A 10,000-nucleotide genomic window follows, 5' to 3' on the forward strand; every position below is an offset into this window, starting at 1 on the left:
AGTCAAAGAATGCGCGCACATCAGTGGCACAGGTGCTGGACCAAACGTAAGATAACTGATGAAAAGAAAATTAAGGTCCGCAACACTGTTAGATGCTCCCAGACAACATTTAATGGCACAACGTTTCGGACTCTCTGTCCTTCATCACAGTGCAACCATGTTGCGGACCTTTATTTTCTTTTTAATGTTTTAGTCGGTGCCATAAGCCTCTCCTGCCATGACTGTCCTCAGTGGACATGTGGACATTCAGACTCTTCAGACAGGATGGGGTTTGGAGGTGCGGGACGGGTTCACTCCTTCTTGCCTCCCCACTTGGCCATCTTGTTGTTTACAGGAGTCTTCATGAACCGGTTGGACTTCATGTACGCTGAGATCTTGTCAAGAGCCTCAAAATGGTCAAGGAAGGCCTTCAGGCTCTTGAAGTCGTCCAGACATTTGTCCTCAAACATGCGGTGTTGGTCCAGGAGCTCATACACGATGAAGTCCACAAAGGTGATCTTGTCCCCTACGAACCACCTCCGCTCTCCCAGGAACTCGGAGAACTGCTTCAGGGTGCCAGGAAGCTTCTTCAGGTAGCCAGGCTTCATCTTCTCGAAGTCTGTGTAGCACAGCATGACAAAGCCATTGCGGAAGTCCATGAACTGGTTCTCGATGAGGTCCACACGCACCTTCTCATCCTCGCTTTCCCCACAGAGGTTGTGCTTCCTGGCGATGTACCTCATCATGATGGCATTGCTTTGGACAATCTTCCTGTCTCCATCCACAAGATAAGGCAAATTGGGGAAATCCATCCCAAGTTTGAATTTCTCATCGAACCAGCAACTCTTGTCATAATTGGGAGCTTCACCGCACGCGTAGACTTTCTCTTCATATTCGGTCTCGGTGTAGGCCTACTGGGAGGTAGATGGACACGCCCAACTGAGATCGCTCCCGGACGTGTAGGCCTACTAGTCCCAGGTGTTTCTATCACTCCCGGACGTGTAGTCCCACCCGATTATATTTCACGTATTATCATACACTGCCACATACAAGCAATTTAGGGTTAGGGTTAGGGTTAGGGTTAAGGTTAGGGTTAGGGTTAGAAACAAAAAACTAACATCAAAAAGATAACTAGCTCCGTTATATGGCGGTGGGATCGATAGTCTGGCTAGTGGGAGCGAGCCGACCGGGGAGCGTCCTGCGTTGGGAGCGACAATCAGGGAATCAGGCCTACTCCAGCAGCAGACGGATGGGCTGCGCGAGCCCTAGAATATCCCAATATGCCAGAGTCATTGCCATCTTTTCAAAGTTTTCGGCATTTGTTACATTAAAATGCACACGGACTACTTCACACAAACCCGCAGACTTCCACGAGGAACGATTCGGGTTTGTAGAATATCTCTGGCGCAAGTGTTCTCACTGTTACGTCACATCAACTTTCTCTCTCACCGCTGCCACCATGTGGTGATCTAGAGTGCGTTGCAATATGCGACCTTGCCTCCTCCACTTGCTTCTCGTCATGATGACATCACTGACAACAGCATTATATTTCAATATCTTGCAAAAGCTCGACTGTAGAGTCTTTTTCTCATTTGCAAATGGGATGGTGAATGAAAAACAGTCCCTCAAAAGTTGTTGTGGCTAGGCTGACAGCTGGGAAACTTTATCGTTTTCTCCACGGAGGAGGGGCCAGGAGGCGGGACGAGGAGACAAGCGCAAGTGGAGGAGGCAAGGTCGCATATTAAAACGCACCCCTAATGAAACATTTAGTCCTCCATTGTGTCAGGTCACCTATAGTGTGTGAGTGTAGAGCAGGGGTGGGGACTGGGGAAGCTTTTTTATTCGAAGGGCCACTTCAAATTCCTCCAAGGCAGTACTATGAATACAAACCAGGATTTCCCCCTGCACTTGAGGCCTAATTGAAGGCAGTCACCTTTACAACAGCTGACTTGACTTGACTTGACAACAGACCCCACCTCTCTAGGTCCCCTGAAATATTACGTAATTGTATTGCAAATGTAATTTCTAAGATTCTTTTACAAAACATGTCATATTTCATGTGAAACTGCATAACATTAAAATTATATTGGGGTCTAGAGAAGATGGCCTCAAGGGCCGTAAATGGCCCTCTAGACATAGGTTCCCCTGGTAGGGAGAGAGAGAGAGAGAGAGAGAGAGAGAGAGAGAGAGAGAGAGAGAGAGAGAGAGAGAGAGAGAGAGAGAGAAAGAAAGCTGCCAAGCTTTGTTAGTTCAGTATTACTGTATTCTTATGATAAGACAAAGACAGAGACAATTGATTTGTAGAAACAGTAATGCGTCTTTTATGTGAGTTTGTAACCCATGCACGTAACAAACACAAAACAAAAAATATTGATACTGATTTTAAAAAGATGGGAAATTATGTCTCTACCATAACATACACGAGTACAATTCAGTGTATTTTTTACTGTTCTTGTGATGGCTTTTCTTGGAAGCAGATAAAAACAGACTGCAAATAGATTCAGTCATGATGTACTACACATAATGACAAGACAAAGTCACAACAATAGTCTACTGTCTTCAATCCATTAGGGTGAAATAAGATTACGATTGTCATAAGATTTTCACCCAAGATGGTAATAATACGATTGTGCGTCCCAATGATGTACACAGCAGTACCTGAGCTGACGTTAGACCTGAATTTTAAAAAGAATTATATCTCAAACATACAGAGTAGGATACTCTACGTACAAAGTCTGCAGCAAGTATGGACTTAAAACAAACTGTTTTAACAAAAGACAATCATAAGGCTTTTATAAACAGTATACTACAGTTAGTATTGTATATTAAGTACACAGTGGAGAGAGTAAGGCGTGTAGGCCTATGTTAAGATGGAAGTACAGAGTAGGCTACTCTGCGTACAAAGTCTGCAGCAAGTATGAACTTAACAAAATGTTTTAACAAAACACCATCGTAAGGCTTTCAGAAAGTGTGGAGTGAGCAAGGCGTGTATGTTAAGATGGAAGTATGTTAAGGCACGTGCGGGCCACACCTAGTGGTTTGCGCGGTGGGTGGGGATCCAGTCTGACTGGCTTGCATGGGATGAAGCCCATTTAAAGGAAAGGTAAGAGTTAAAGGGGGAACGGTTGAAACAAGTTACAGTTTGAAAGTACACAAGTAACAAGTCCAAGAAGCCATGCCTCCAGATTTGTTCACATTGAAGAAGGGGAGCAAGAGACTGCAACTGATATCACCATTCAATCATAGGTTACTTAAAAAACATCATGGTGGAGTGTTTTCTGTTTTGGACATCCCACAGGAGACAATTTCACTTCATTCTTGTGTTAGAGCATTTCAATTGGTTGTCATCGGAATGTGGACTTTATAGTCAAAAGTGCTTTAGGAAAAAAGACATGGGCTACTTAAACATTGCAGTTAGGTAGAGCACTGGAACAGTTGTGTACCTGATTCTCAAAAGAGTTCCAATAAGCAGGAACTGGTAGTGGGATTGGGGATATACATTCAATTTCATAAACAAACACCACAGGGTTGGACTGAGAGTCAGAAAAACTACAAAAGGAGAACTAAACAAGAACCATTAGTATGTACAGTACACTACACTGTAAAAATCAGTGCTAATTCAACACTTAAAGAGTTCTTTGGGACAAAATACACTCTAGAACAGGGGTGGGGAACCTATGTCTTGAGGGTCGTTTGCGGCCCTTGCGGCCGTTTTATCCGGACCCCAATTAAATTTTAATATTATGCAGCTTCACATGAGATATGACACATTTTCTAATGGAATCTTAGAAAACACATTTGCAATACAATTAAGTTATAATCGGGGGATCTAGAGAAGGTGGGGGTCTGTTTTAAAATATAGGCCTAAAGTGCAGAGGGAAATCCTGATTTGTGGCCAGTACCGAGGACTTTTACAGCCCTCTAATGAATTTGAAGTGGCCCCTCAAATGGAAAAGGTTCCCCCACGCCTGCTCTAGAAAATAAAATCAACTCTACATGTTGAATTAACACTGTATTATTTACTGTGTAGGTTGTCCACTGAGTAAGTTACTGTGTGCGTTTCTTAGGATAAAGTGTTTCTTGTGTGTGTCTCTTTGCAGAGTTGGAGTGGTTAGGTTTGTCCCTCGCCGTACACCGTAGTGGCCCAATCACATGTGCTCTGGATGCTGCTGTAGGCACGTGATGAACTCCTTCACTGGCTTGCCCTCGAAGCAGATCAGATACACCGACTTGAACAGTGGGAACCTGCAAACAGTGAGATGAGTACATTGTTGAGAACATAGCTTTTTTAAAAGATATATTTTTTAGTCTTTTAGACTGTATTCTTGACAGGATAGTTTGAGAGAGAGACAGGAAACGTTTGACGTTCATTTTATTCACGATATTTTAGTCTGGAAATCAGGGGAAAAAGTACAAATTATAACAGGAAAACACACACACACACACACACACACACACACACACACACACACACACACACACACACACACACACACACACACACACACACACACACACACACACACACACACACACACACACACACACACACACTTAGTGCAAAACGTCTGGAACTAACTTTTCGATCATGTTTTTCTTCATGAGGATCTTGTAGACCTCCTCAGACGTCTGAGGACCCTGAAGCTTCTGGCCATTCAACATCTCAGCCTCCAGCTCAGCAATGGACTAGAGAGAGGGGAGGAGAGAGAGAGAGAGAGAGAGAGAGAGAGAGAGAGAGAGAGAGAGAGAGAGAGAGAGAGAGAGAGAGACAAAGAGACACAGAGAGAGAGAGAGAGAGAGAGATACAGAGACGCATATCAATGCATCACAGCACCAATCTTCTCGCAATACGGAGTGTGTGTGTGTATGTGTGTGTGTGTGTGTGTGCCTGTGTCTGTGTGTATACACATGTGTGTGTGTGTGTGTGTGTGTGACTGTGTCTGTGTGTGTGTGTGCATTGATAGATGTAAATTGCTACAGGTGATTACCCCCCAGAATGTCCATGAACAAACTTGAGTTTGCATCCTCCACAGCAGCTTTGTGTGTGTGTGTGTGTGCGTCCCGTTGTGACGACTGTCTCGGCCACTTTGCGGTTGTGTCCCCCATAGCAGGTGTTTGTCTCTGCTTGTGTCTGTGTGTGTGTGTGTATGCACATGTGCGTATGTGTGTGTGAGTGTGTACCTTTCCCGTGGTGACGAAGGCCTCGGCCACCTTGCGGTTGCGTCCCCCGTAGCAGGTGGTGATGAGGTCGGCCACCCCACAGCTCTCCAGGAAGGTCACCGATGTCACAGGCCCCTGGCACAGCACGGCAAGATTTATTATTATTCATTATATTATTTTCATTATTTATTATTTACATGTTGCTAACCGGACTCTGGCACGGCAAGACCAGATTCATTTCCATAGGTGTACATTTAACCCCTTAGCACAGAGTCTATGTTATAACCGTACTGTCAACAAAATTGTACTCTGTTTCTTAACCCATTGTAGTCTGGAGCAACATATACGCTGCATTCAGGTTCTTGGAATTTGAGGAACACATTCTAATGCAAAATGAGCATCCTAGCTTTTAACCCTTATGTTGTGTTCGGGTCATTTTTGACCCGTTTTCAAATTTTAGTGTGAAAAAAACACACTTTCCTTTATTGTCCTGGAATGAGGCTTCATCTAATCCTCAGTCATAATCATTGCAACACAAAAAATATGTTTTATCCTTTTAGTACATTTTAAAGGTCTCTAAAAAAAAAAGTGGTGTTCGGGTCAAAATTGACCTGTCATAGATTTTTGGTTGTTGTATGCATTTCTGAAAAGCTGTTGGTTGCCCTTTGTCTTCAGTTTGGTGATTTATGGTGAGGAAAATATATTTCTTGCCTGGAAAAAAAAATGCCAGCTTTTTCATATTACAAATCCAATATGGACGCCGGACAGTCCCATACATTACAGTACGTCATATCTCCTGTTGTGAAAGGAGTACAGATGTATTTCTGGTGTCTACTCATATGTTTTCATGGTCAGGGAATCCATTTCTGCGTTATATAATGAGATTTTTTGCACATTTGTTTGCAAAATACATTTTTGCACATTATTTTTTTCCAAAAAACGTATAAAAAATTCATAATGGCACCCAAACATGTACAACTGGTCTTATACTTTCCATAAAGTTGATGTGGCAATCCAGTCTTATTCGGTTACTTAGGACTCTCGGACACTTTAGGACAGGGGTTCCCAAACATTATGGGGCATGGGGCATGTGGGGCAGCCGTGGCCTAGTGGTTAGAGAGTTGGTCTTTCAATCTAGGGGTTGCAGGTTCAAATCCCCCCTGACCTCTCCCTACATCTCCATCCATGGCTGAAGTGCCCTTGAGCAAGGCACCTAACCCCACATTGCTCCAGGGACTGTAACCAATACCCTGAAAAATAATAACTGTAAGTCACTTTGAATAAATGAAAGTGTCAGCTAAGTGTAATGTAAGTAAGGGATAACGGCCAACGAGGTGACCGGTTATACGAAATTAATGGCGAGGCCGAACTTTGGCGACGCGCGCAGCCCGCTTATCCCGCGCATCCCGCTTATCTGCCGTTATGGTAGGGTACTTTTTTAATCTATTATTGTCTGTAAAGTTGTAGGAACCATGTTCTATCAAGATAGAATGTTGCTGTGCGGGCGTCCAACTTGACGCGCCTAGAATCTTCGTTTGGTAGCCTGCCGACGCTGTGATTATTTAATTTTCCTTTGTCCACCACCGCGGGATGGAAGTTCAAAAACCAAAACTTTTTGCTGAATCGACACATGTCGCATCACGCCTCTATTTCCCCCTGCTGATCATCCCAGGCTACCTGTCAACTTCGTGCGTAAAAGAGAGAGAGAAAGAGAGAGAGATTCCCCACGCTAGGGTCATTTTTAATAACTCTCCCCTTTCCCCTTTCACACGTGTTCCTTCCCCACAAGAGGAGAGTAGCCTAATTTTAAAAAAGGATGTTTTCAGATCAATAACAAAGGGAAGGCAGAGGGAAATAGCCTACATTTTAAAAACCATGGGAGTGGGGCAGATGACGAGGTGATTCGTTTCGATACAATTGATGGCAATGCAGTTGCTTAGATTTTCGGTACAAGGTATTTTTGTCATCTATTGCTGGGCCTTTAGTGCGCATGTAATCAGGCGCGCCTCTATCCGATGCATGTAGTACAACTTTTAGGGCGACAAACTTGACAACCAAATGCGATAGAACTGACGACGGGCTCTTGGCTTGACAAGCAAATGCGTTAGAATTAACGACTGAATCTTGACTTGATAAAAAAATGCGATAGAACTAACGACTGGCTTTTGGCCATAGCAACCTGCAGTTTAGAATTAGTAACGGCAGTTCGCCAAACTTAGTCGCACGTTTGACGCCTGACAGGTTATAGGGAATTAGTTGCAACCCCATCAGCCAATCAGAAAAGAGGATTCAGTTGCGTAGGCAGATAATACATAGTAATGTAATGTAATTATCATTATAATGTAATGTAATATAATTATCATGACACGGCCCCCCATATAGCAGTAGATTCTGGCCAAGGCCCCCCTTACATAGGTCATGCCACACTATTTTTTTCTGTTCACCCCTTTAACAACCATAGTCTAGGTCTGTTAGTCAGTGCCTTACTGGGATATACTGTATAACATAACAACGCAGTAATGTTCAGAGATGCAGGGGTCCCCTCTCGGCCCCCACTTTCAAAACCACTGCTCTAGGACTACTCACCTTGCAGAAGATCTTGGCAAAGGCGATCATTTCCATCAAGCCCAGGCGGATCACCGCTGACTTGGTGTTGTCCCCCAGACCCAGTCCATCACAGAACCCCGCACCCACCGCAACAATGTTCTGGTGGAGGAGAATGTACTTTCATCACTTTCCATCTTTCTCTGGATATCAGAGCTTTAACACCATTTAAACCAGGGGTGGGCAATTATTTTGGCCCAAGGGCCGCATTGGGTTAATTACACCATTGTCAGTTAGGCCATTCTTGCTAATTGTATCTAGATGTAGACTTTAGTAATCTTGTGCTTCCCGGACCTTTGTTTTAGGTAGCTAATTTAAGAATGAGTGACCATATGAATCTGCATTTTTTTTCTTGGAAAGGCTCTGAGAGCCGCATGAAATGGCTGAGCGGGCCGCATGTGGCCCCCGGGCCTGAGTTTGCCCACGTCTGATTTAAACCCATTTTAAATTAACACCAGCCAACCTGCCAAATGGCCAATAATTTGAGTTAGTAGAAAAGACCAACTTACTGTGTGTGTTTGGCTAGTAAGATTTACATTAACATCTATTAGCCATTTTGGCTGGTGATGAAAAAAGTTAATTTAGAGCCCTGCTGAGTATGTCTGTATCTCTGGCTCTGGCTCTCTCTCACACTCGCACACAAATCATGAACTTGCACTTTAGAAGGACAAATCTCTCTCTCTCTCTCTCTCCATATAATAAACAGTAGCAAAAATAAAAATGAAGCTACGTATGTCTGTGTGTGTTTGTGTGAGAAAGACATTATACCTACAACAGTATACAGTATGTCTGTGTTCAGCTAATGCTTTATGCCGGGTGTGATACAGTATAAAAAGAACCTTTGACAATCAAGGCATGCCAGTTCTTGTCAGTGTGTGCCGTGTTTGTGTATGTGGGCACTGGGCAGGTATGTACAGTGTGTGTGTGTGTGTGTGTGTGTGTGTGTGTGTGTGTGTGTGTGTGTGTGTGTGTGTGTGTGTGTGTGTGTGTGTGTGTGTGAGAGAGCGAGTAAGTGAGTGAGTGAGTGAGTGAGTGAGTGAGTGAGTGAGTGAGTGAGTGAGTGAGTGAGTGAGTGAGTGAGTGAGTGAGTGAGTGAGTGAGTGAGTGAGTGAGTGAGTGACTGTTTGTGTGAGCCCATGACTGTATGGTATGTACAGTGTATGTACAGTGACTGACAGGTATGTACAGTGTGTGTGTGTGTGTGTGTGTGTGTGTGTGTGTGTGTGTGTGTGTGTGTGTGTGTGTGTGTGTGTGTGTTTGTGTGTGTGTGTGAATGTGCACGTGCAAGAGTGCAAGTACGTACGTATATGACCCCATGAATGTGTGTGTGTGTGTGTGTGTGTGCCCATGCTTCAGGAATGTCCATTACCTTCAGAGCGCCGCAGAGCTCGACTGTATCGCTCTCCGCTACCACGGTGATACGGAAGTTTGGCGTCTGCAGCAGCTCCTTATACAGCTGCCCATTGGCTGAGTTAGTGGCACCTGCCGGGTGGGCGGAGCTTCAGTTAGCCAATCAGATTCACGGGACATGAACATACTGGCCGAGTTCAACATTCATGAAATGTCGCAAGACGGTTTATTCATGTGCATGTACAGGGGTTGGACAAAATAACTGAGACACCTGTCATAGTATGGGAAGTTTCATGGCTCATTGGACCAGCCTGTTGGCCAATCTTTATTAATTGCACATTGCATCACTGAAGTGAAGTGTGAAGGTTCAATTGGCAGTATGAAGGTTCAATTTTGCAAGGCACACAACATTATGGGTGACATATCAGAGTTCAAGAAAGGAGAAAGGAGAACAATGTGCAATTAATGAAGATTGGCCAACAGGCTGGTCCACTTGAGCCAAGAAACTTCCCAAACTAAACTGACAGGTGTCTCCGTTATTTTGTCCAACCCCTGTAGGTATATAGTATACAGTATACCTATACCTATACATACCTATATATATATATATATATATATATACCTATACCTATAGTGAAACATAGCACACCGTAAAGAAAGCATCCAGAGGATGTTAAGAGATGCCCCTCAAACACACACTCTCACATGCGCGTGCACAGTATCCACGCGCGAACACACACACACACACACACACACACACACACACACACACACACACACACACACACACACACACACACACACACACACACACACACACACACACACACACACACACACAAACACACACACACACAGACAGACAAACTCTCTCTCTCTCTCTCTCTCTCTATCTATAAAGCATTCT

General features: G+C 44.0%; 2 protein-coding genes across 2 annotated transcripts in view; both read right to left on the reverse strand.

The window, feature by feature from the left end:
- Positions 1-264: 264 nt before the first annotated feature.
- LOC134464645 (glutathione S-transferase Mu 3-like) lies at positions 265-1,294 on the reverse strand. Its single transcript, XM_063218037.1, is given in 2 exon segments — positions 265-890; positions 1,210-1,294. Coding segments are annotated over 2 exon segments (669 nt in total). The 5' UTR covers positions 1,279-1,294; the 3' UTR covers positions 265-290.
- Positions 1,295-2,276: 982 nt separating this feature from the next.
- The window catches only part of LOC134464059 (glycerol-3-phosphate dehydrogenase 1-like protein), a 12,605-nt gene continuing 4,881 nt past the window's right edge, over positions 2,277-10,000 (reverse strand). Inside the window, exons 4-8 of the mRNA XM_063217497.1 lie at positions 9,113-9,225; positions 7,726-7,845; positions 5,161-5,274; positions 4,559-4,665; positions 2,277-4,224 (exon numbers count right to left, since the gene is read on the reverse strand). Coding sequence (XP_063073567.1) covers positions 4,128-4,224; positions 4,559-4,665; positions 5,161-5,274; positions 7,726-7,845; positions 9,113-9,225 — 551 coding nt within the window. The 3' untranslated portion in view covers positions 2,277-4,127. The remainder of the gene's footprint in view (positions 4,225-4,558; positions 4,666-5,160; positions 5,275-7,725; positions 7,846-9,112; positions 9,226-10,000) is intronic.

The sequence above is a fragment of the Engraulis encrasicolus genome, chromosome 15 (assembly GCF_034702125.1).
Source record: "Engraulis encrasicolus isolate BLACKSEA-1 chromosome 15, IST_EnEncr_1.0, whole genome shotgun sequence".
NCBI lineage: Eukaryota > Metazoa > Chordata > Actinopteri > Clupeiformes > Engraulidae > Engraulis > Engraulis encrasicolus.